Source organism: Bos mutus, chromosome 2 (assembly GCF_027580195.1).
Source record: "Bos mutus isolate GX-2022 chromosome 2, NWIPB_WYAK_1.1, whole genome shotgun sequence".
In the NCBI taxonomy this organism is placed as follows: domain Eukaryota; kingdom Metazoa; phylum Chordata; class Mammalia; order Artiodactyla; family Bovidae; genus Bos; species Bos mutus.
In genome coordinates this window covers 56,410,059-56,437,497 of record NC_091618.1, presented here as the reverse complement: position 1 = coordinate 56,437,497, position 27,439 = coordinate 56,410,059, and the positions used below count along the sequence as shown (strand labels likewise).

The 27,439-nt window shown below is 39.5% G+C and overlaps 1 protein-coding gene and 1 long non-coding RNA gene across 4 annotated transcripts in view; one reads left to right on the top strand and one right to left on the bottom strand.

The window, feature by feature from the left end:
- Positions 1 to 17,830, bottom strand: part of LOC138992060 (uncharacterized) — a 283,325-nt gene extending 265,495 nt beyond the window's left edge. The window contains exons 1-2 of the long non-coding RNA XR_011467866.1: positions 17,571 to 17,830; positions 12,680 to 12,786 (exon numbers count right to left, since the gene is read on the bottom strand). This is a non-coding gene — a long non-coding RNA (uncharacterized lncRNA). The remainder of the gene's footprint in view (positions 1 to 12,679; positions 12,787 to 17,570) is intronic.
- Positions 17,831 to 18,072: 242 nt separating this feature from the next.
- GLS (glutaminase) overlaps positions 18,073 to 27,439 on the top strand; it is an 88,273-nt gene continuing 78,906 nt past the window's right edge. For 2 of the 3 annotated variants that reach the window (XM_070388996.1, XM_070389013.1), the window contains exon 1: positions 18,073 to 18,735. In XM_070388996.1, the coding sequence (XP_070245097.1) occupies positions 18,332 to 18,735 (404 nt within the window). In that variant the 5' untranslated portion in view covers positions 18,073 to 18,331. The remainder of the gene's footprint in view (positions 18,736 to 27,439) is intronic. The other variant, XM_070389004.1, reaches the window with a different exon arrangement.

The following is a 27,439-nucleotide window of genomic DNA, read 5'->3' as shown; positions in this document are numbered from 1 at the left end:
CTACCATTCAACTTCTCTCTTTTCTATTCTTGACAGAATGCCCTTGTTAACCTCATATATCTGGTAAATAGCACCTACTTTCTAGAATATTCCATAATCTCTTTGAAAGAATTTATTTTATATTGTCATTACCCATTGAATATATATATGTAAACAATATTCACAGCATCCAGAATACGATATTTTAATTAAGAGTTCATATATATGTATTTTGTCTACCTCCTTAAACCAAAAGACTATGTCTTATTCATCTCTGCAATCTTAGCTCCCATCATGATCGTTGGCACAGGTAGACATGTTGCAGGGAAAAGTCAATTCTAATTCCATGTTGGAACTGTTTCTTTGATTTGCTTTCCATTGCTTTTGTTATCATAATCACACATAATGATCTGCTCAGAGAATCCTGCCCTTCTGCCTGGCTGTTAAAACCAAAGTGCCTTTGTTCAGAATGATGTCCACATGTAGATGGCAGGAAGGAAGAAATTAACACATCCCCCTGCATGAGGCTTAACATTCTAGGAGATATTTGCAAGAATAATGGCCTTTATACTTTGTTTCCTCATCTCCCCTCATCTCTGATCTATAAAAGAACCTGGCATCCAGGCCCAATAAGATGGTTATTTTGAGACATTAGTCTGCCTTCCTTTCAGTCAGCTGGCTCTGAATAAAGTTGTATTTCTTGCCGCAATACCTTGTCTCTGATTCTTTGGCCTGTCATATGGCAAGGAGAGTGAGCTTGGACTCAATAGCAGTCATTAAAACACAGGGTGTTTATAAAGTCCTTTTGCAGTTTGAATTTTTATTAAACATCCTCCTTTTTGTGAAGTATAGTAGAGGAGGAATTTACTTGAGATTCAAATAAAATTTTGATTTTTTACTTGTCCTAATATATTTAATTTTCCAATTAATAAAATCTTGTGTTACAGTAAGCAGCCTCAATTATGTTACTGAAAATGATATTATGCAAAAATGATAGTGGTATGTTAAAAGCTAAAAAATTTAAATCATCCTGTCCATTTGGGAGAGATGCACATGAATAATTAGAGTAATAGAACAAATGAAGATATTAACAAAGAAGTCCTGATACAGAATGAAAGAAGTCCTGATACAGAATGAAAGAAGCCCTTAACTCTTCCCAGAAAGTTCAAGGAAGGCTTTTCAGAGGAGACAATATTTGAGCTGAGTTCTTTAGGAAACAGATGGTATATCCAGATGGGAATGGTCAGGGGCAATAGCAAGGGTAAAAGCCATAGAGTTATGAAATGTGTGATATTTTTAAAAATATTGAACAGATTATTTCATGTTTCTGTGTCAGTTTTCTCACCTGCAAAATGAGACTGTATGTACCTGAGACTGTAGGTACTATAGGTACCTGCACATCTCAAATGGCTATTATAAGGGTAAAAGGCTATTATGTGAGAAATTGGAGAGCACCCATGAAGATATAAGATGGAGACCTTGAAGGGTCAGTGGAATTGTGATGGATAGAAAAAGGGGCTTAGGACATATAAGGTGCTAAGAATGGTGTAAGGAAAGTGGGGGATCCAAGGAGGAAAGTTGGTTAAGCAAAGAAAACTGATCATTTTGGCAAGAATAAATAACAAGTTAAGGTTCAAAAACAACCAATCAGAAACAGGTAGAGATGTCTAGTTTAGCAAAAAGGAGATGGTCGGATGGCATCACCAAATCAATGGACAGGAGTTGGACCAATCTCCAGGAGATGGTGAAGGACAGGGGAGCCTGGCATGTTGCAGTCCATGGAGTCGCAAAGAAGTGGACACAACTGAGCGACTGAGTAACAACAAAAAAAGTTGGTTGTCAATATGGCTCAATATTCTTTCTTGGGCTAGAAGAGAAGCAAATCTAGAGTTACAGAAGTGACTCAGGATCCACACTGAAGGTTGGGGCAGACTCCTTAATGTTTACTATGTCTCCAACTCCATCACTTTATTTTAAATCATGCAAGAATATCATATATGACCCCCAAACAATTGAGGGAGTCATAGAAAATGTAAATATGTTAAAGCATACATATATAATTTAGTGGGGTTAAAAAATGAGAGAGACAGAGGATTAATAAATTGTACTGGGGGCAAAGAGATAAACACAGAGAAAGAATCTTTGTATCAGTTAGGTTGTCTTAATGGATACCAGATCCAAAATGTTTTAAATAGTAAAGAAAGGTATCATATGTAACAAAAAAGGGACCGCATCAGAGTTGGTAAGTCAGTATCCTATGAACATCATGGAGATTCCAGATTCTGTCTCTCTACTCAGTTGGCCTTGACGTGCTGGGTTTGGCTTAAGGCTGTCTCCTCTTCTGGTAGTAAGATAGCTGCAGCAGTTTCAAGGGAAATGGGATTTCCATGGGTGGCTAGGACTAATGGTCTGGAGTAGAATCTATGCCAGGAATAAACCTCAAAGAATGCTATATTGCTATCACCACCTGATTGTTCTGAGCAGAGTTGGAAACGTTATGGGCCATGATCCAAATTATTTTTGTAGATGTTTTGTTTGACTAACACAATGTTAAGAAAAGCTGAATGAGATGCATTTTAAAGTCAGATGATTTATTTAAAAAAAAATCATATTTCTAAGAATCCGAAGTTTTATCTAAATGTGCCTGCATTCCACTTAGCTAAAATTGGCTCAGGTGGATTAGCTACTGCCCCTTTATACAGAGCATTTCAGTTCCAACTTACTGGGCTAAATCATATCCTAATATAGCCTGGTCTGTTTTATTCAAGTTACCTACTGAGCCTCTCATTGGGGAAATTACTCTTAAAGATTTTTAAGAGTCATGTGATGTTTTTGCTCCAGGGAACAGGTCTCATGTAGGTACTTGTTCAATGGTTCAAAAGAAATGAGGGCAAGGGCCTCATCTTGCTAGACCTGTTATCTTATTAACTTATAATTTCTGTAGCCATAAAATTTAACAATAATTTAACAATTAATTTAACAATTAATTTCTGACCCCAACAGGAATGTTACAAACATAAAGAACTTCTTTAATTTCAAAAGAAAAAAAATGTTTTTATTCATATTGTATTAAAGAACTACCTTCATATTTATGTTTGATATGGTCAAAAACCAAATAATTTTTTCTATCAGTTTTTCAGTTAAATGTTAGTGATTTATACCTTTTGTAAAGCCTTTTTTGTTGGATACATATCTGAAATATATTTACAAGGTAGCTACGTTGTTTTACTGGACTAGCCCGGTGGCTCAGCTAAAGAAACCATCTGCCAATGCAGAAGACACAAGAGACATTGGTTCAATCCCTGAGTTGGGAAGATCCCCTGGAGAAGGAAATGACCAACCCACTACAGTATTCTTGCCTGGAAAATTCCAAGGACAGAGGATCCTGGTGGGCTACAGTCCATGGGGTTGCAAAGAGTCAGACACGGTGCAGCATGTGCATGTGTGCATGTGCACACACACTTTTTTTTTTTTTACTAGTTGTTTCACTCAGCATTGGTTAGGCAAAATTTAAAAGGGTTTAAAAGAAAACATTAAAAATTGAATATTAGTTTGGAATATTTTCTACACTTAATATTTTTAGAGAAAAATATTGGCTTTCAACATTACAACAAAGTGCCATTTCTTTAATTGTGAAATATTTCAACCACAGAGAAAAAGAAAGAGAATATAACAAACACTTGTATATCAACTACCCAAGTACCATAGTTGCTTCAGATTTTTTTAATTATTTTTTAAAAAATTCAGTCATTGCAGATACAGCTGAAGCTCTTTGCACATTTCTTCAATCCCATTCCTCATGATATATACACAAAGATAATAACCCCTGAACTGAATTTGATGTTTATCATTCCTATGCACATTTGAAACTTTAAAAATCACATATGTATACATCTGCAAATAATATATTGTTGAGGGGTGGTCCTAAGATGGCAGAGGAATAGGATGGGGAGACCACTTTCTCTCCCACAAATTCATCAAAAGAACACTTAAACGCTGAGTAAATTCCACAAAACAACTTCTGAATGCTGGCAGAGGACATCAGGCACCCAGAAAAGCAGCCCATTGTCTTCAGAAGGAGGTAGGAAAAAATATAAAAGACAAAAAAAGAGACAAAAGAGGTAGGGATGGAGCTCCATCCCAGGAAGGGAGTCTTAAAAAGAGAGAAGTTTCCAAACACCAGGAAACACTCTCACTGCTGAGTCTGTGGTGAGCCTTGGAAGCACAGAGGCAACATAATAGGGAGGAAAAATAAATAAATAATTAAAACCCACAGATTACTTGCCCAATGGTAACTCCCCCAGCGGAGAAGCAGCGCAGATGCCTGCATCCGCCACTAGCAAGCGGGGGGCTGGGCAGGGAGGCACGAGCTGCATTGCTTAGAGTAAGAATCTGGCCTGAATGCCCCAAGGGCAATCTGAGCGAACTAACTTGGGCTAGCAAACCGGACTGTGGGATAGCTACCACGAGAAAAGCCCTAAGACACTGCCAGGCCCACGCACAGAACAAAGGACTGAACAGAACTAGCCGGCTACAGACCATCCCCCTCCGGTGACAGGCAGCCAGAGCCAAAAGGGGGCAATCGCACCCCTAGAGAGACATTATCTACCAAACTGCAAGCAGGCTTCTTTGCTATCTAAGACTTCTTGGGGTTCTGGACAGTCAACATCCACCTGAGAAGGTGCGCTGGTTGTACACCCAGATCACTTATCACTTATCAAACTTATCACTTGTAAACCCCTCATCACCTGAGCTGCTCAGACCTGGGAAGGGCACAAAATGCAGGCCCAACCGAGTCTGCACCTCTGAGGACTACCCGAGTGCCTGAACTTGAGTGGCTTAGACCTGGGAGGTGCATGCAGCCCAGGGCTGGCCTCAGATGGTTCCCAGCGGAGCAACCTACAGCCAGAGCAGTCTGGGCAGGGAGGGCACACACGCCGTGAGCAGGTCAGGCCCAGTGAGGCTGAGACACTGCAAGCACATGCCAGTGTTATTTGTTTGCAGTGTCCCTCCCTCCCCACAGCACGACTGAACAAGTGAGCCTAAAAAGTGTCCACCATGGCCCTCTTTGTGTCAGGGCAGAAATCAGACACTGAAGAGACCAGCAAACAGAAGAAGCTAAAACAGAGGGAACCGCCTTGGAAGTGACAGGTGCAATAGATTAAAACCCTGTTGTTAGTACCGACTACATTGGAAGGGGCCTATAGGTCTTGAGAAATATAGGCCAGACCAAGGAACTATCTGAAAATTAACTGACCCCACAATACCCACAACAACACCAGAGAAAGTCCTAGATATATTTTTACTATTTTTACGATCATTCTTTTTTTTTTTAATTTTTAAGTCCTCTATTACTCCTTTAATTTTCACTTTTATAACCTACTATTACTTTGCAAAAAGTAAAAAGACCCTATTTTTTAAAGCAAACTTCATATATGTATATATTTTTATAATTTTTGTGACTTTTTTTTTTTTTTTTTTTTTCTTCCTTTCTTCAATACTGTATTTTTGAAATTCCAAACTCTACTCTAGATTTTTAATCTTTGCTTTTTGGTATTTGTTATCAATTTTGTACCTTTAGAACCCAATCTTCAGTACCCATTTTTACTTGGGAGCGAGATTACTGGCTTGACTGCTCTCCCCGTTTGGACTCTCCTTTTTCTCCACCAGGTCGCCTCTGTCTCCTCCCTACCCCTTCTCTTCTCTACCCAACTCTGTGAATCTCTGAGTGTTCCAGATGGTGGAGAACACTTAGGGAACTGATTACTGGCTGGATCTGTCTCTCTCCTTTTGATTCCCCCCTTTTATAAACCTCCTGGCCACCTCTGTCTCCTTCCTCCCTCTTCTCTTCTCTGTATAACTCCATGAACATCTCTGAGCAGTCCAGTTGTGGAGTGCACATAAGGAAATGATTACTGGCTAGCCCACTCTCTCCTCTATTGATTCCACCTCATCTCATTCGAGTCACCTCTAACTCCCTCCTCCCTCTTCTCTTCTCCATGTAACTCTGTGAACCTCTCTGGGTGTCCCTCACTGTGGAGAAACTTTTCATCTTTAACCTAGATGTTTTATCAATAGTGCTGTATAGAAGGAGAAGTCTTGAGACTACTGTAAAAATAAGACTGAAAACCAGAAGCAGGAGCCTTACGTCCAAATCCTGAGAACACCAGAGAACTCCTGACTCCAGGGAACGTTAATTGACAGGAGCTCATCAAACGCCTCAATACCTACACTGAAACCAAGCACCACCCAAGGGCCAACAAGTTCCAGAGCAAGACATACCATGCAAATTCTCCAGCAACATAGGAACACAGCCCTGAGCTCCAATATAGAGGCTGCCCAAAGTTACTCCAAAACCACTGACATCTTATAACTCATTACTGGACACTTCATTGCACTCCAGAGAGAAGAAATCCAGCTCCACCCACCAGAACACTGACACAAGCTTCCCTAACCAAGAAACCTTGACAAGCCACCTGTACAAACCCATCCACAGCGAGGAAACTCCACAATAAAGAGAACTCCACAAACTGCCAGAATACTGAAAGGCCACCCCAAACTCAGCAATATAAACAAGATGAAGAGACAGAGGAATACCCAGGAGGTAAAGGAACAGGATAAATGCCCACCAAACCAAACAAAAGAGGAAGAGATAGGGATCTACCTGATAAAGAATTCCAAATAATGATAGTGAAAATGATCCAAAATTTTGAAATCAAAATGGAATCACAGATAAATAGCCTGGAGACAGGATTGAGAAGATGCAAGAAAGGTTTAACAAGGACTTAGAAGAAATAAAAAAGAGTCAATATATAATGAATAATGCAATAAATGAGACCAAAAACACTCTGGAGGCAACAAATAGTAGAATAACAGAGGCAGAAGATAGGATTAGTGAGGTAGAAGATAGAATGGTAGAAATAAATGAATCAGAAAGGAAAAAAGAAAAACGAATTAAAAGAAATGAGGACAATCTCAGAGACCTCCAGGACAGTGTTAAACGCCCCAACATTCGAATCATAGGAGTCCCAGAAGAAGAAGACAAAAAGAAAGGCCATGAGAAAATACTTGAGATAATCATTGAAAACTTCCCTAAAATGGGGAAGGAAATAGCCACCCAAGTTCAAGAAACCCAGAGAGTCCCAAACAGGATAAACCCAAGGCGAAACACCCCAAGACACATACTAATCAAATTAACAAAGATCAAACACAAAGAACAAAAGCAGCAAGGGAAAAACAACAAATAACACACAAGGGGATTCCCATAAGGATAATAGTTGATCTTTCTATATAAACTCTTCAGGCCAGGAGGGAATGGCAAGACATACTTAAAGTGATGAAAGAAAATAAGCTACAGCCCAGATTACTGTACCCAGCAAGGATCTCATTCAAATATGAAGGAGAAATCAAAAGCTTTACAGACACGCAGAAGCTGAGAGAATTCAGCACCACCAAACCAGCTCTCCAACAAATGCTAAAGGATCTTCTCTAGACAGGAAACACAAAGAGGGTGTATAAACTCAAACCCAAAACAATAAAGTAAATGGCAACAGGATCATACTTATCAATAATTACCTTAAACGTAAATGGGTTGAATGCCCCAACCAAAGGACAAAGATTGGTCGAATGGATACAAAAACAAGACCCCTATATATGTTGTCTACAAAAGACCCACCTCAAAACAGGGGACACATACAGACTGAAAGTGAAGGGCTGGAAAAAGATATTCCATGCAAATAGAGACCAAAAGAAAGCAGGAGTAGCAATACCTATATCAGATAAAATAGACTTTAAAACAAAGACTGTGAAAAGAGACAAAGACGGTCACTCCACAATGATCAAAGGATCAATCCAAGAAGAAGATATAACAATTATAAATATATATGCACCCAACATAGGAGCACCGCAATATGTAAGACAAATGCTAACAAGTATGAAAGGGGAAATTAACAATAACACAATAATAGTGGGAGACTTTAATACCCCACTCACACCTGTGGATAGATCAACTAAACAGAAAATTAACAAGGAAACACAAACTTTAAATGATACAATAGACCAGCTAGACCTAATTGATATCAATAGGACATTTCACCCCAAAACAATGAATTTCACCTTTTTCTCAAGTGCACACGGAACCTTTTCCAGGATAGATCACGTCCTGGGCCATAAATCTAGCCTTGGTAAATTCAAAAAAGTTGAAATCCTTCCAAGCATCTTTTCTGACCACAATGCAGTAAGATTAGATCTCAATTACAGGAGAAAAACTATTAAAAATTCCAACATGTGGAGGCTGAACAACACGCTCCTGAACCAACAAATCACAGAAGAAATCAAAAAAGAAATCAAAATATGCATAGAAACGAATGAAAATGAAAACACAACAACCCAAAACCTGTGGGACACTGTAAAAGCAGTGCTAAGGGGAAAGTACATAGCAATACAGGCATACCTCAAGAAACAAGAAAAAAGTCAAATAAATAACCTAACTCTACACCTAAAGCAACTAGAAAAAGAAGAAATGAAGAACCCCAGGGTTAGTAGAAGGAAAGAAATCTTAAAAATTAGGGCAGAAATAAATGCAAAAGAAACAAAAGAGACCACAGCAAAAGCTGGTTCTTTGAAAGGATACATAAAACTGACAAACCATTAGCCAGACTCATCAAGAAACAAAGGGAGAAAAATCAAATCAATAAAATTAGAAATGAAAATGGAGAGATCACAACAGACAACACAGAAATACAAAGGATCATGAGACTATTATCAGCAATTATATGCCAATAAAATGGACAACGTGGAAGAAATGGACAAATTCTTAGAAAAGTACAACTTTCCAAAACTGAACCAGGAAGAAATAGAAAAACTTAACAGACCCATCACAAGCACGGAAATTGAAACTATAATCAGAAATCATCCAGCAAACAAAAGCCCAGGTCCAGACGGCTTCACAGCTGAATTCTACCAAAAATTTAGAGAAGAGCTAACATCTATCCTACTCAAACTCTTCCAGAAAATTGCAGAGGAAGGCAAACTCATTCTATGAGGCCACCATCACCCTAATACCAAAACCTGACAAAGATGCCACAAAAAAAAGAAAACTACAGGCCAATATCACTGATGAACATAGATGCAAAATCCTTAACAAAACTCTAGCAATCAGAATCCAACAACACATTAAAAAGATCATACACCATGACCAAGTGGGCTTTATCCCAGGGATGCAAGGATTCTTCAATATCTGTAAATCAATCAATGTAATACACTACATTAGCAAATTGAAAAATAAAAGCCATATGATTATCTCAATAGATGCAGAGAAAGCCTTTGACAAAATTCGACACCCATTTATGATAAAAACTCTCCAGAAAGCAGGAATAGAAGGAACATATCTCAACATAATAAAAGCTATATATGACAAACCCACAGCAAACATTATCCTAAATGGTGAAAAATTGAAAGCATTTCCCCTAAAGTCAGGAACAAGACAAGGGTGCCCACTTTCACCACCACTATTCAACATAGTTTTGGAAGTTTTGGCCACAGCAATCAGAGCAGAAAAAGAAATAAAAGGAATCCAAATTGGAAAAGAAGAAGTAAAACTCTCACTGTTTGCAGATGACATGATCCTCTACATAGAAAACCCTAAAGACTCCACCAGAAAATTACTAAAGCTAATCAATGAATATAGTAAAGTTGCAGGATATAAAATCAACACACAGAAATCCCTTGCATTCCTATACACTAATAATGAGAAAACAGAAAGAGAAATTAAGGAAACAATTCCATTCACCATTGCAACGAAAAAGAATAAAATACTTAGGAATATATCTACCTAAAGAAACTAAAGACCTATATATAGAAAACTATAAAACACTGGTGAAAGAAATCAAATAGGACACTAATAGATGGAGAAATATACCATGTTAATGGATCAGAAGAATCAATATAGTGAAAATGAGTATACTACCCAAAGCAATCTATAGATTCAATGCAATCCCTATCAAGCTACCAACACTATTTTTCACAGAGCTAGAACAAATAATTTCACAATTTGTATGGAAATACAAAAAACCTTGAATAGCCAAAGCAGCCTTGAGAAAGAAGAATGGAACTGGAGGAATCAACCTGCCTGACTTCAGGCTCTACTACAAACCACAGTCATCAAGACAGTATGGTACTGGCACAAAGACAGAAATATAGATCAATGGAACAAAATAGAAAGCCCAGAGATAAATCCACACACCTATGGACACCTTATCTTTGACAAAGGAGGCAAGAATACACAGTGGATTAAAGACAATCTCTTTAACAAGTGGTGCTGGGAAAACTGGTCAACCAGTTGTAAAAGAATGAAACCAGAACACTTTCTAACACCATACACAAAAATAAACTCAAAATGGATTAAAGATCTAAAGGTAAGACCAGAAACTATAAAACTCCTAGAGGACAACATAGGCAAAACACTCTCCGACATAAATCACAGCAGGATCCTCTATGACCCACCTCCCAGAATATTGGAAATAAAAGGAAAAATAAACAAATGGGACCTAATTAAACTTAAAAGCTTCTGCACAACAAAGGAAATTCTAAGCAAGGTGAAAAGACAGCCTTCAGAATGGGAGAAAATAATAGCAAATGAAGCAACTGACAAACAACTAATTTCAAAAATATACAAGCAACTCCTGCAGCTCAATTCCAGAAAAATAAACGACCCAATCAAAAAATGGGCCAAAGAACTAAACAGACATTTCTCCAAAGAAGATATACAGATGGCTAACAAACACATGAAAAGATGCTCAACATCACTCATTATCAGAGAAATGCAAATCAAAACCACTATGAGGTACCATTTCACACCAGTCAGAATGGCTGTGATCCAAAAGTCTACAAGCAATAAATGCTGGAGAGGGTGTGGAGAAAAGGGAACCCTCTGACACTGTTGGTGGGAATGCAAATTAGCACAGCCACTATGGAGAACAGTGTGGAGATTCCTTAAAAAACTGGAAATAGAACTGCCTTATGACCTAGCAGCAATCCCACTGCTGGGCATACACACTGAGAAAACCAGAATTGAAAAGACACGTGTTCCCCAATGTTCATCGCAGCACTGTTTATAATAGCCAGGACATGGAAGCAACCTAGATGTCCATCAGCAGATGAATGGATAAGAAAGCAGTGGTACATATACACAATGGAGTATTACTCAGCCATTAAAAAGAATACATTTGAATCAGTTCTAATGAGGTGGATGAAACTGGAGCCTATCATACAGAGTGAAGTAAGCCAGAAAGAAAAACACCAATACAGTATACTAATGCATGTATATGGAATTTAGAAAGATGGTAATGATAACCCTGTAAGCGAGACAGCAAAAGAGACACAGATATATAGAACAGTCTTTTGGACTCTGTGGGAGAGGGAGAGGGTGGGATGACTTGGGAGAATGGCATTGAAACATGTAAAATATCATATATGAAATGAATCACCAGTTCAATGCATGATACTGGATGCTTGGGGCTGGTGCACTGGGATGACCCAGAGGGATGGTACGGGGAGGGAGGAGGAAGGGGGGTTCAGAATGGGGAACACATGTATACCTGTGGCAGATTCATGTTGATGTATGGCAAAACCAATACCATATTGTAAAGTAATTAACCCCAATTAAAATAAATAAATTTGTTAATAATAATAATATATTGTTTTACATGTTTTACTGTTTTATAATCATATCCATCTGTAATCTGTTTTTGAGGCTTATCCACTTTAAACATATACTGGGGCCATTAATTTTAGACAATATATTTTGCTGCATGTAAAATGTAGAAATATGATAATTATTTTAAGCCATTCTTCTACTGATAAAAGAGTTAGACTGTTTCTACAGAGGTTTTTTTTTTATTTTTATATACATCACACTGTCATACTCTCTGGGGTATCTGTTGAAACTGTGCCTCATGGTATTGTCACTATAAGAAGCTGCGCTATCACAAGTCAACCTTTCTTTTGTTGAGTTCCCTCTTGTGACTTATAATTAGACAGAGAGACTCACATGCCAACTGTAAAGGTCAGATGCTTGAAAAGTAAATTTGAAGGAACCTGCTCTATACAGAGGATGAATACTTATTTTCTTTACCCAGAACATCAAAATACCTTGCTGTGGACTCTGATGCTTTTCTCCCAAATGTTTGAATTTTGCATTTAGCTCCATAAATAATTTTTTGAGCAGAGTTTAATAATTGTTTTCCAAACTGGTAATATGATCTTACCATTTGAAGAGCAGATTGACACAGTCCAGGTTCATTTTTATTTTTCAGAGCTTAGAAAATGTGACAACTTTCAAATGTTGAATCAACATTAGATTTCAGAGCATAAATCCAACATAGCATAATTGGTATGGAGCTCATTCCTCAAGCCACTGTTTATTTTTCCCAAAGTGTCCAAATATATACTTATAAATATAGAATATCTCCTAACTAAACTTTAGTTTTAATTGTCTCTGAAAAAGAATGCCTTTTCTGATTGTTCTCTCAGTGATACTGTTTCAACTGCACCAGAGATCAACTGCCAGTTTTCAGAGTTCTCAAATATGCTCTGTAATTAATATTAGTCTCATGGCTGCCAAGTTTTCATTCAACCTGGATAATGTACAGGTCAACCTAAGTCTTTCTATGACAATAACCCCAAAGTTGAAATTACTTACAGTACCGTTTATTTCTCTTTGTAGTCTTTGTTAGTCACAGTCATCTTCAGCTTTGTTCCATCAATCTGGGACCCAGATGAAGGACTCATCCACTCTTCGGACATGCTCTTTATGTACCAAAAGGAAAAGAGAGATGACGGAAACAAGTGATGACTCCTAAAGTTTCTGCTTAGCAGTGGCCTATATCACTTCCTTTCACATTTCATTGAACAAATCAAGGCATAAGGCCAAGCCTCCCATTCAACAAGGTGAGGAAGTAAAGACTTCCTATTGGGAGAGACAAAAATATTTGGGAACAGTAACACAACCTACCACAGAGGTTTTCAGACTCAAGTAGGTATCCTTTTGACTGACTTTTTGGCCATTTATAAAATCAAACTTTTTAAGGTTTTGCTAATATACAACTTGCTGATATCTAGGATGGGATTTAGTCTAATTTAATATTTTCTATGAATCTACAAAAAAAAAAAAAAAAACAAGAAAATCACTTGAAAAATCAGTAAACACCTGGAGGCTCCAGGTATATAATCATGACCTAAGTCTAAATAATTTATAAACCAAACTAACTAAAATCTTTACCATATCACTCTAAATGAAGAAAAATAACTAATTACCACCCCAACTCCCATCCCAGCCATCAGAGGACTCTCAAAAAGATTTCCACATAGTTAGTATTTTAAATGAGACCATTCAAACAATCTCTTCAAATCTGATTAAAATTTCTCTTGCCATTTTTGTGTGATACTGCAAAGAACAGATATTCATTTTAATTTACATAGATGGCAAATGATAGATTTTTAGGTTTAATTGTATGTGACATGTACATTCAGGCCGGTTTAGTTTTGTTTTGCTTTTTGGTCTAGCAGTTCTTCATTTAGTACTATTTCTTTTCTAAAAGTTATTTGTAAATAGGTGGTACCCCAGGCACTGAGCCTAGCTTTGCTTAAGCTGTCTTTGTCGTAGTCTATTTTAAGATACTTTGCAAATTATTGCTTTGTTTTCCAAAAATGAAGAAAATTATCTTATTTTGGGATGTTAGCATCTTCTTTTGCAATAAAGAGCTCATGATCTGCCCTACAGTCAGCTCCACATTTTGTTTTTGCTGACTATGTACAACTTCTCCAACTTCAGCTGCAAAGAAAGAGTTGGGCCATAAAGAAAGCTGAACACTGAAGAACTGATGCCTTCAAACTGTGGTGCTGCAGAAGACTCTTGAGAGTCCCTGGGACTGCAAGGAAATCAAACCAATCAATCCTAAAGGAAATCAACCCTGAATATTCATTAGAAGGACTGATGCTCAAGCTGAAACTCCAATACTTTGGCTACATGATGAAAAAAGCTGAATCACTGGAAAAGACCCTGATGCTGTGAAAGACTGATGGCAAAAGGAGAAGGGGGCAGCAGAGGATGAGATGGTTAGATAGTACCACTGACTCAGTGGACATGAATCTGAGCAAACTCAGGGATATAGTGAAGGACAGAGGAGCCCAACATGCTGCAGTCCATGGGATTGCAAAAAGTCAGACATGACTTAGTGACTGAATAACAATAACAAAAGCTTCTTCTTAAATGGTATTTTATGATTACATGGTTTAAAACAATTGCCTATTTGTCTTTACAGTAATAGATGTGACAACTAATCACACTGTACAATAAAATTTATTCACTCATGGGAAAATAATAATAATTATAGCTAAAACAGAATTCAACTATCATTGTTCACTAGCCATACATGTATTGATTCATTTAACACTCACAACAACCCTATAAGATACCAATGCAATCTGTATAATGGAAATGAAAGATTTATAATACTTTAATAAAGATCTAAGTTCAGCTTTGGAAAAATAAGTTATGTTTGGCAAGGTTTATCAGTGAGGCTAGGAAGTTGGCCAGTTAAAGCAGGAAACCAAGAGAAGAAAGGGAAGTAGCAGCAGAAGCTTGTTTAGAGGCTTCCTGAGCCTTACTCTATTCTCTAAATAGAAGAATTTCAAACAAACCAACAAATCAAAAAAACTTAGGCAACTCTTTTAAGGTGTTAGTCAAAGGAAAACTATTTTCTATCTAGCTCTAGGTCAACAAATAATACCTTTTAGTTTTTGTGAAGGGCAAGATGTGGAACTTATATATATATTATCATCTTGAAACATTAGCTTTTTCTAATCTTCAAAAGAGTACAGAAGCTCAGGAACTGTTCTAGTTAGAACAAACACAAAGTGCAAAAATTCCAATTTTTCCTTTCTGTGGTTGACTATCTTCTCAATGACTATGAGACCACACTCCATGGTAGGATAACTGCACCTATCTAGTAGCAAACAGGACATCTATGACTAGTCTGACAACCCGGACACATGCTAAACTAGTCATTTTGTTTGTAGATATTTTGGTAGGCTATTGTATGTGTATAAAATGCTTGCACAGGGATAACTATATATGTTATATGACTTAATAGTTGAATAATTAACCTAATGGAAATGGTAATTAACTCATAGTTCCAAAAAATCATTAAAGATTTTAAAAATTATATAAGATGAAGAAAATAATCAAAAGTATTAATGAGTCACACTTTAATTCAATTTGTAGTAGTTTTAATTTGCTGTCTAACTTTGTATTGGTCTTTTCAAACAAGGGGTTAAATTTCAGTGGACTTGAAGTTGTTCTAAGTATTAGGAGTAACATCTGTCCACTCTCACCAGCTCATCCTTGAAAGTAGAAACTCCAGAAAATAATCTCTTACTTTGTTTACTTTCTACATGTGTTAAGTATACTATAAAATATATAAACCTTTAAACACTGGAAAGAATTTTCATAGGAAAAATAGAGAAACTAAGAAAAACCAGGAGGAAAATAATAACTCAATTTGTCAATAGCTTGGATGTCATTCTGAGAAGGGAGGCAGTCAAAATTGGTAACTAGTTATATCTAAGAGATAGGACAGTATTAAAGATTATGACATTGATAAGTCAGACTGGCAATGGCACCCTACTCCAGTACTCTTGCCTGGAAATGTTAGGGAGATGTAGTATTTGCTACTTTTCCTCCAAACCTAATTTCCCTTTTCCTAAATATATTTACTTTGACTCATCAAATTTAGTGACAGGTAACACTGCTGCTGCTGCTAAGTCACTTCAGTCTCGTCAGACTCTGTGTGACCCCATAGACGGCAGCCCACCAGGCTCCCCCGTCCCTGGGATTCTCCAGGCAAGAACACTGGAGTGGGTTGCCCTTTCCTTCTTCAATGCATGAAAGTGAAAAGTGAAAGTGAAGTCGCTCAGTCCTGTCCGACTCTTAGCAACCCCATGGACTGCAGCCTACCAGGCTCCTCCATCCATGGGATTTTCCAAGCAAGAGTACTGGAGTGGGGTGCCATTGCCTTCTCAGTAGATAACACTAAGTAGTAATAAAAAACCATCTAAATGCTTTGTAATTGTCTTAACTTGGGGAAAAAAAAGTATACATGTAATAATAGCTTGCTCCATATTCTTCTGGTTAAAGAGAGATAGAAAAAACTTAAACACGACAAGACTGTGACATGCCAGAGGTCACATACTGGTAGGTTCAGCCACATTTCTTAATTACTAATCTAGTGCAATATTTTAAGATTCATCACATTACTAAATCTGATCATCAGTTAATGATGCATGCCCCTGATATACAACACCCTTCCCATTGCATAAAAACTATCCCATTAAACTTTGTGGTGGTGGTTTAGTCACTAAGTCACCTCCCACTCTTATGACCCCATGGACTATATAACATGCCAGGCTCTTCTGTCCATGAGATTTTCCAGGCAAGAATACTGGAGTGGGTTGCCATTTCCTGCTTTAGAGAATCTTCTGGACCCAGGGATCGAACCCGATCCCGGTCATCCTGCATTGCAGGCAGATTGTTTACAGACTGAGCCATCAGGGAAGCCATATTAACCTTTGTGAATCTATGCATTTAAAACTAATTGTTTCAGGATATCGCCTAAAGAATTTATGGGCGGGGGGAGCCGAAAGTGGACTGTATATAGGCTGCTGCTGCTAAGTCGCTTCAGTCGTGCCCGACTCTGTGCGACCCCATAGACGGCAGCCCACCAGGCTTCCCCGTCCCTGGGATTCTCCAGGCAAGAACACTGGAGTGGGTTGCCATTTCATTCTCCAATGCATGCAAGTGAAAAGTGAAAGTGAAGTCGCTCAGTCGTGTCCGACCCTCAGCGACCCCTTGGACTGCAGCCTTCCAGGCTCCTCAGTCCATGGGATTTTCCAGGCAAGAGTACTTGAGTGGGGTGCCATTGCCTTCTCCGTATATAGGCTGCTGCTGCTGCTAAGTCGCTTCAGTCGTGTCCGACTTTGTGCGACCCCATAGACAGGCTCCCCCGTCCCTGGGAGTATATAGGCTACACAGGCTCAAAGAAAAAGTCAGAGATCATCAAATCCTTGGCTCTTTTCCTACAGGTCCAAAAGTATAAATGGATAAAATGATACTAGGCTGAAAACGATTTAGAGAACAGGATCTGGATGCTTCTATTTTACAACGATGAGGCAGCTTTAAAATACAGAAGCATCTACAATTTTGTTCTCAAGCAAACTAGTATTAGGGGAATCATTGTTCAAAAGTATTTTTGAGATGTCACTGCACATTTTTAAAAGCAATTTTTTAAAAAGGAAAGCTGGCACGTTTTGGATTTTCCCCTTCTCTCTTTGCCCTCCCCCGAACTCCAATCCTCCAAATGGCTAAGCCGCATAGCTGAAAGGATTTTGCTCATTTTTTCCAAAACACTTCACATCTGGGCAGTCGCCAACCATGGAAAGTTTCAAGTAAATGTAACATTTGGGAGAAGGACAAGCTCGTCTGGGGCTGCCCTCGCGGGTCCGCGGCCCTCAGAGGCGTCGCCACACGCCCTTACCGGATAGCCGGGGGCCAGCGGCAAGCTTGGACAGCCGAGCTCCGATGGCCAGGCCAGACTCCAGCCACGACCAAGCCCACTGATGGCCGGCCCCTGGGCTGCAGGGGCTCTTACCCATCAGTTGCCCAAACAGTTCGAGGTCCCAGAGTCCAGGAGCCCATCCGTTTTGAAAAGGACGAGACCACTGGCCCCCAGTTTCTATCTGTAGCACCCTCGGTCCTGACCAAGCCAGAGAGAAGGGGCTACTCTGGAGACCTGCCTGCCTCTCCAGCCTCACACGTCAGTTTGAGTCCACGCCCCGCCCCTCCCCCTCCGTACCCCCTCTGCCGCCCGTCAGCCGCCCTACACTGCGCACCAGGCGCCGAGAGAAATTTGACTGCTCCAGTCACCAATCATAAGCGAGGTCGAGGATCTGAGCCAATCGGAGCTGGCGGAGGGGGCAGGCCGTCGGCGTCCTCCCGCCTCCTGGAGGGTGCGCGCGGAATGTCTCGGGCCCGCCCCTGCGCCTCAGCCTCAGTGCGGAGCCCTACGCCGTGTGAGGAGAAGGGGAAGTGGGGAGTCTGAGGAGAAGCGTTAGCCGGCAGTCTGAGGAGCAGCAGCGGCGGCGGCGGCTGTGGGAGCCGGCACCACACCCACGTCTCTGCCCCTGTCCTCTTTTTGCCCTCTGGCCGTCGCGCCGGAGACTGCATTCTCGGAAAAGAGCGGTCGCCCACGTCCGGAGCATCCTCCCCTGTTGAGCGGGCGCTGACGGACCCGGCGGTATGATGCGACTCCGAGGCTCGGCGATGCTGCGGGACCTGCTCTTGCGCCCGCCTGCTGCCGCCTGCGCAGTTCTGAGGCGGGCGCAGCCTCTCGCCACCCTGTGCCGGCGACCCCTGGGCGGGGGACGAACGGGCCAGGTGGCCGCCGCGCGGCTCTACCCGTGGTGGGGCGGGGGCGGCCGGTCGGCGGGTCCCCTCACGAGGGGTCTGTCCAGCTCGCCCTCGGAGATCCTACAGGAGTTGGGCAAGGGGGCCACGCAGCAGCAGCAGCAGCAGCCGCCGCCGCCGCAGCCTGGGGCGTCGCCGCCCGCAGTCCCGCAGGCGCCCGGCCCCAAGGACGGCCCGGGGGAGACGGACGCGTTCTCCAACAACGAGGGCAAGGAGCTGGTGCCTTCAGGCGAAAAGTGAGTGTCTACTCGAGGCGCAGGAGGCTTCGTCCCGCCTGGGTCCCGGGCCCGGGAGGGGCCTTCGGCGGGGCGGGATGGGAGCGGAGGTTCGAGAAAGAGAAAGAAAGAGATGCCGGGCGGCCTGCGCCTCCTGCGCCATGTGATTAGGCCCGGCCCCGCCCGCGCCCCTCGCTGGGCCCTTACTTCCCTTCCCCGCCGCCGGGTGGAGCTGCCAAGGGTCCGGAGGGCCCCTCTGGTGCCCCCCTCCCCTAACCCCCGTGCTGGAGCTGTGGCTGCGTGTCTGTCCCACGCCGCGCGTGCTCAGCGTCCTGGCTCCGGGCCGCAGTGCCTGGCCGCCCGCCCAGCCCTTGGCGGTGATGCCACAAGAACATCACCAAGTGACATTTAGGAGTCTGGCGATGGGCAAAGCCTGTGCCTTTCTGACTCCTTGCTTCAAGAAGGGCTCGAGTTTCCTCTCTGCGTATCCCTCCTTCGATCTCCGCCACCATCTCTTAAGAAGCCTAATGTAGCAGAATATTCTTAACATTTCTGAAGTGGCTTCTTAAGGCTTATGTAGAGCCATCTGGGGCACCGGAAATAACGTTTCCGCAATGAGATTGGGAGGAAAAGGGTCATGTGGCCTAGAAGACGGGGCACGCAGTACAGACCACCTGTTTGCACTGGGGACCATCTAGCTTTGGCCCGTCTGACATCTTCCATGAGATGGGCGAGTTTTTGAAAATACATATGAAAATAGCCAGGATTGAATGTGACGGGTAAAATGCTAACTCTGAAAACGAATTAAGTAGCTTTTGTGGTTTAAATGAATTGTGATAGGGTGATAACACCTATTGTGCACGGCAATTTAATCTTTAAACAAAATTGGGGTTTTTTTCTACGCAGTACGTGAGGCAGTTTCCTGGATATTTTGTCTTGAGTTAATATAAATGGACACAAAGCTTTTTCCCACTGTAGGTAAATATTTACCTGTTTTCTTTATATCTTACTGTTTTTCTGACTTTGCGCTGACCGTATGTGATCTGTTTTTTGCTCCTCTTACATTGCTATCTTAAGTCAAACTGAAAGTGGGTTTCTTATACTTTCAATCTCAGACCTGGCTTAATGTTTCCTGTAATTGAAATTGGCACCATCCTAAAACATTCCGAGCTAAAATTGTTTTCCTAGACTGAAAAATGTTACTTTAAAAAATATCGCTTGGTGATGGGCCACATTTGTGATATTCTGTGATAAGGGTTTTGCACCCTTATGATTATGGGTAGGTCATTGAACATCCTCAGTTGGATGACCCAAATGTGGTCACGTTCTGAAAAGCTAGACTTTCGTCAAATCTCTGCATCTTTAACGTTTTTTGGAGACTAGAATTGTGTGTGTTTATATGGTACTCACTTTACTTTTCTGAATTACCAGGCATGTAACTAGTCTAAGTACAGATGTCCAGACTTGCAGAATTGAAAGAAGAATGTGATTACTAGCATTTGAAAGTTGTCCTTAAAGGTTGTTTGATGGGAACGGCTTTCTCTAGAAAATGTCTTCCGTTCTGTCTCTTCAATGGCTCTAGTGTCCCTCTTTTTTTTCCCCTTTAGTGAGAAAATTGAGCTGTTGTGATTTACATGTTTTCTAGAAGCTTGTACCGCCATTGCCTTTGAAATAAATCATTTCTTAGCAGTAATTTTGGAACACTTACTTTGTCTAATGCTTATTGACCATTCTACATAAAAATGTCCCTTCCTGTTCCTCCTAGCCCCCAAAGAAAACCAGTCTACGGAGGGACTCCTTGAAGAATATTTGTTCAGATGTCCTGGGAGTTTGAATGGCCAATAAGATAACCTTGTTTACCGTACGTAGTTCAAAAGAGTCTGTTTTTGACACCAAAGTTTGGAGTAATAGCTAGAAAATTTTAGAAGCAGTTCAAGTATGTGATAAACCTGAGAGCTTTCAATCAAGGATTTCAAGAGTGAACCCCAGCTATCTCCTATTTAAGATAGAGTGAAGAGTACTGGTCTCGATGATTGTGAAAAAAATTTTAATCTGTTTAAAGATTCCATTTCTTGAATGATCTGGTTTCAAAATGTAGCTTCCTTCCTTCGACTTCATCCATTTTGCCTTTATGAGGTAAACATTTCTCTTATTCTGGGAGGTAAGGTTCCAGTTGATGCATCCTTTCTTACACTCAGTTTCCAAAGTATAGGTCATTCCTCAGTCAGCGAGTCACCTGGGATGCCAGCACTCACTCAGGATTCTGCCAGTTTCTGTAGAGGATTATTAAAAGAAATACCCATGTGAAAAATAAAGTGAGTTTAACATTTGTTATGTATAGTTCTTCAGTTAAAAAATTACATCATTTATTGTAAAACCTTACAAGGAGATTAGCCTTTGAATTTTAGGCTCAAATGAAAATTTTTTGTTGTTTGGTTCCTGGAAAAAATTTATGTAAAACAATGTAATATTGACTGTTTACCCTTTTGCCTTGCTTACCAGTTAGCTCAGAGTGAATTTAATTCTTAACCATAGCAATTTTATTAGTTCATGTGGCTGGGATATTCGCTTTTCCTCCTTTCCTTGATCTTATATTTTATTATCCATGCAATATTATATTCTGGAGGGAGGTAGAATGTGAGTTATCTTTTTTCATAGTCAAATTCTGAACTGTTGTCTTTTAAGGCTATGCTATCTCTGTCAACAACTTCAATTCTGGTTTAGGTTACTGATCAAGGTTAAGATTTTACTACTGTCCTAAGTATGTTACAGGAAAATATAATGATCTCTGCTCAGTTTTCCCTGCAGTGCTCTTATTTAATTTTGTTAGTATTATTCCATCATTTTGGAAACCACTTGACACAACTCTTGACTTTTTAAATTGTTTTCTTTTTCTGTGGCTCTTTTGGGGTTTGCTCACTGGGTATAAATCCTGAGGCTGTGAGGCCTCTGCTTTTTCCCCATTTGTCTGCCTTCTCAGCAGCATATCCTCTAATCTTTGTGTAGGTAATAGTTCATTTTTCATCCAAGCTTTGTTATATTTATCTCCACATACCTAATGACTTCGGGGCTTCCCAGGTGGCCCAGTGGTAAAGAATCCACCTGTCAAGTAGGAGTCGCAGGTTTGATCCCTGGGTAGGGAAGAGGACCTGGAGAAGAAAGTGGCAACCCACTCCAGTATTCTTGCCTGGGAAACCCCATGGGCAGAGGATCCTGGCAGGCTATAGTCCATGGGGTCACAAAGAGTCATATGCAAGTTAGCAACCAAACAGCAGTCTGATGACTTCAGATTTAAAATCTTCACCATATATCTGTTCTTTTGTCTCATTTCAACCTATTTTGCATGTTGTTTCAAGATTAATTACAGAGTTATAATTTCAAAATACCACTTCTTCCAGAAAACCAGTAATGGATTGGGATGCAGATTATATCAAACAATGCTATGTAGCATTTGAGATTTTTGACTAACTTTTATGTTATGCCAATGCTTGCCCAACATGAACATTTTTATCATACTGTCTTCTCTCTCAAGAGTGCCATACTTCACTTCTGCAAAATGTAGATGTGTCTATTCTGTCTTAGTGAAGGATCTCTGGGAAGGGTTAGCAGGTGGAGAAGAGGGAAAGTTTTTTAAAGTTACTTTTTGTTTGGGCATTATATTATTTAATTAGAAAAAGAGAAGGATGATTCTCGGAAAGTATCAGTAGGTGTATGCCCTTTAGAAAATAGGTAATGCATACAGGATACAATATTAAAAGTGTTCCATTAAAACAAGATCATTTTCCCCCTATCAGATTGGCAGATGTTAAATTAAGTGATGGAAAGGGTATGGAAAATAGGAACTCTTTACATTGCTGGTGGAAGTATAAATTCAACTGTCTTGGAGGGCAGTTTGGTAGTAATCTGTTAAAAGCTGCACGTCTTTGATGCAGTAATGCTGTTTGCTCAACTATGTAATTAAAAATATATTAAAAGTGAAAGTGCAAACAAATGATTTCAGTTAGCTTCAAATAGTATGATTTTGTTTTTGTAGTTCATATTTATTCTTAATAAATGGTAGCAGGAAAAGAATTGTTACCTCATATTTTGTGCAAATTGAATTTCAAAGTAAGATTAAGTACTTAAGCATTTCAGCAATGTTGAATTAGGTCTTCTATATAGAATAGTACTGATAATGAAGTTGAAGCAATATTGGCATCCCATCCAGGTAATACATGGTTAAATAGAAAGACAGAACCTCTGTTTAAATAGGGGACAAATTCTGTTATGATCCTTTAATCATCTGCTTTTAATTTGTAAAAGTGAACATATTTACAATTCATTTAAATTGAAATCAAGATTGAAAATATATTTAGTTCAATCCCTGGGTCGGGAGGATCCCCTGGAAGAGGGTGGGCAATCCGCTCCAGTGTTCTTGCCTGGGAAATCCTATGGACAGAAGAGCCTGGCAGACTACAGTCTATGGGGTCACCAAGAGTTGGACACAACTGAGCTACTACTAATTTACAATACAAACTTAAAAACCCTCCTTCATAAAGAAAATATATTTAATTTTGGGTGTGGGACTTTGCAGTGAATCCTTCAGTCATTTTATTTGTGATTTGCTAAATATTTTTTCTAGATTACAGTTATCAGTGAGTTGTAGTTTTGTTTGAATGCCCAACCATAACGTACATGTTAAAATTTTTGGTGGCCTAATGTTTATTTTAAACCACATGCATCTGTTTAGCTGTTGATAATACTGGGACATAATCTGTAATAAACTGCATGCTCTTAATTAATAATACTTAGATGTCATTCACTGAAGGAGTTCCTGAGGTTTAGTCTACTTGAGTTTAGCTTCTTGTTTCTAGGCTTTATATTTTTTATAAAGAAGTCTGCCTACCTAAAAAAATCAACTAACTTAGGGAGTTAGTCTTTTTTGGTGAAGACATTTGTATGTAGGAAAAAGTGGTGGTGGTGGTGGGGAGTAGACACAATTTTAGTCTGAAAAAGATCAGGGTCACCTTGAAGACAAATTTGTTGAAGATATATGTGGGTGTCTTCAAGTTTTAAAAAAAATTAGTAAAAAAAAGGGCACTACTTCCTTCTTGTGATTTTGAAGTGAAAAAAAATTATGACTGTAGAAACCGAAAGTCTGCCTGTAGGATTTGCATTCTTTAAGCACCTCAGTCTTCAAATTCTTTATAAACCAAGAAGTTGCCTGTGTATGCCGTTTCACTGTTAAGTCATTTGATACTAAGAGGAATGTTTAAAGCTAAATGAAGTAACTATTTTTATAAATAAATATCTAACTGTAGATTTCTCTAGGTAAGGTAAATAGTTTTCAGATAGAGATGCTGTTGCTATGATTTTATCCTGGAATCTACCCTGGTATAAATTATTTTGGTTGTGAAACACAGGTGCATAGAACCGAGAAAGTCCCTTGGTGATTTTTAAACTTTAGAAAAATTTCATATTTGTACCTTTTTAGGAGTCCAGGTTAACAACACTGAGGTGTAGATAGCTTTTTCACTAATATTTTTGGCACAGTATTATGCTTAGAGAAAAGTGGGGAAAAACTTGTGTTCCATAGAAGTGGAATGGTTAAGTAAATTATGGCACATCCACATGAGAGTTTATTATTCAGTCATTTAAAGTGAATACAGATACTTTTTAGGAATATAGGAAAATATAATGTTAAGTCAAAAGTTATAATACAAAATTTTCTATGCAATCTGATGTCAAGTCATCTCAAGCTTTTAAAAATGCTTAGAAAAAGTAGTAGAAATAAGCCAAAACAATGTTAGCAGTTGTTGGTTTGTGAGAACAGACGTTGTTTTTCCTGCCTCCATATAGTTACTTTTAAGATTTTCATTATGATAACTTCTAATCAGAGAAAGGATTTTAAATTTGTAAATCTCTACCCTGCTGTCCTGGTTTGCTATCCTGATATCCTTTTTCTAGTATGTATAACAGTATTATCACATTGAAAAAAGTTCTGAAGAAGATTGTGAATGGGTTTGTAAAGCTCCTACTATTGGCATTATCCAGTTGTATTCTCTTTTATCCTCAAACATCAAAGTTTTAAATTTCTTAACTGTTTTGGTGTAAGTCTCATAAAATGTTGCCTGTTTTTCTGCCATATTAAAACATTCTAATGAATAGAGTTTAACATTTCTTAGGTTCACTATAAGGGGTTATTACTATACTGTGCTAAAATACAGTGATGCTCCAAGGCAAGTGTGGTAAACTTTTTCTCTCAAGGGCCAAATAGTGTATATTTTTGGCTTCACAAGCTATCTGGTCTATTAAAGGTATTCAAAGCATCTGTTGTAGCAAAGAAGGCATAGACAGTAGATTTGAGTAGGCATGGCTTTCTTGCAGTAAAACTTTATTTATAAAAACTGGTGGCCCTTGTGGTAGTTTGCTGTTGGTAGCCTTTGCACTAAACTGGATTTGTGTAAGATTTTCTCTAATACCCTGGTTTTGGTTAGAATGGTTTGTTCTTCTGTGAATTATTGCATCAGTTGCTACATTTGGTTCTTGGCCTCCCTGTCTCCAATTCAGCTATTTTCCCTCATTCTCACCTTCTATACCCAATTCCCTTACCTTTAAAAAAAAAAATGGGGTAAAATTCATGCAACATAAAATGTACTGTTTTCACTGTTTTTAAATGTATAGTTTCATGGCATTAGATACTCCCACTGACTCAATGGACGTGAGTCTCAGTGAACTCCGGGAGTTGGTGATGGACATGGAGGCCTGGCATGCTGCGATTCATGAGGTCGCAAAGAGTCGGACACGACTGAGTGACTGATCTGATCTGATCTGATTACTTTTTTAAAGAACCCAGATAATTAAGCTTTATATGTAAAATATATCTAAATCCTTTGTGTCTACATTATGTAGTCCTAAGTGAGTAAAAGTTTATGATTTTTAATATAGGAACTTACAAGGAAATTTATAGGAATATAATTTATGGGAATTTTGAGTAGCTCAAAAACTGAGAATTAGAGTTGGAAGTGATTTTAAAGACATCTATTTCCACCTCATTTTACATAGGTTGTAAACTGGCTACAGTTATTAAATGACCTAACCAAGGTCATACAATGTTAGTACTTACTTTGTTTTTTCTTCCAGTATTAGATTAATATAACACTTTATAAGTTTTTAGGTTTAGTATTGAAAGAGACCTGAAAGCCATCTCCCCAGCTGACGTTTTTCCCCTCCTGTGATATTTGCTACAGATTGTTATCCATCTCTGTTTGAATACTCATTGATAAGAGAATTTATTACCTTTGAAGGCAACACATACCATTTTCAGAGTTGTTTTGTTTTTCCTTATGTGTAGCTGAAATCGGGCTTTTTGTTAACTTTCAGTTCAGTTCAGTTTAGTTCAGTCACTCAGTCGTGTCCGACTCTTTGCGACCCCATGAATCGCAGCACGCCAGGCCTCCCTGTCCATCACCAACTCCCGGAGTTCACTCAGACTCACGTCCATCGAGTCAGTGATGCCATCCAGCCATCTCATCCTCTGTCGTCCCCTTGTCCTCCTGCCCCCAATCCCTCCCAGCATCAGAGTCTTTTCCAATGAGTCAGCTCTTCACATAAGGTGGCCAAAGTACTGGAGTTTCAGCTTTAGCATCATTCCTTCCAAAGAACACCCAGGGCTGATCTACTTCAGAATGGACTGGTTGGATCTCCTTGCAGTCCAAGGGACTCTCAAGAGTCTTCTCCAACACCACAGTTCAAAAGCATCAATTCTTCAGAGCTCAGCCTTCTTCACAGTCCAACTCTCACATCCATACATGACCACAGGAAAAACCATAGCCTTGACTAGACGAACCTTTGTTGGCAAAGTAATGTCTCTGCTTTTGAATGTGCTATCTAGTTTGGTCATTATTTTGAGGAAGTCATCTCTCGTGTGGTATTAGAGTAATTTCAGTGATAGAATTCACATATCTGTATTTTTACAACTAGAATGACTTGTTAACAGATACTTGACTAAAGGAGTGCATGGTTGGAAGGACAAACAGAGTTGGACATCTGGGACTTGATCTGCCCAGGTCCTCACTCTCACATTGAAGTCAAGCAGATTGTACCCTTGGGTTAGACTCATGAAGTTGTACATATGGACACTTTGTCATCAGCTGATGTAGACAGCCTGGCCACTTCTCACATAAAGCTTACTTTTGTATTTCTTACTTTGATTTTTTTTGAATAAATTTAAATAAAGTCCAGCTATAACAGCTGCCTCATCTCATCCTTGCTTTCTATTTTACAAGATGCAGTTTTAACAAGGCAGAGTAACAATTTGGTCATCTAACGTAAGTAGTTTCCCTGTTAGCATTTTGGTTAGAAATTCTTCAATATGTAAGGAATCTCACCTTTCTTTATTTTGAATAAACTCCAGGTATTCCTCCTAAAATGGAGTGTAACAACTCAGCACAGTTGGTGTGGCATAGCAGAAAGAGTCTGGGATTAGGAACCAAGTATTGACTTCTAGGACTAAATCTGGTCCACCCACTTGAGTTGTGTGACATTGGCCATATTACTTGACTTTGTCTGTAATTTGGGGACAGTTTACCCACTTTGCTTTATCACATGGAGTTTTAAGATGAAACAATAGAAAGTCCTTTTAAAGTAAAGCTTTAAAAAATGTAAAATTTTGTTTTTGAATTCTCTAATACTTAGCTTTGGGGAAAAATGATTTAGAGTCTTTGTCAGACTTTAAATGGTATGT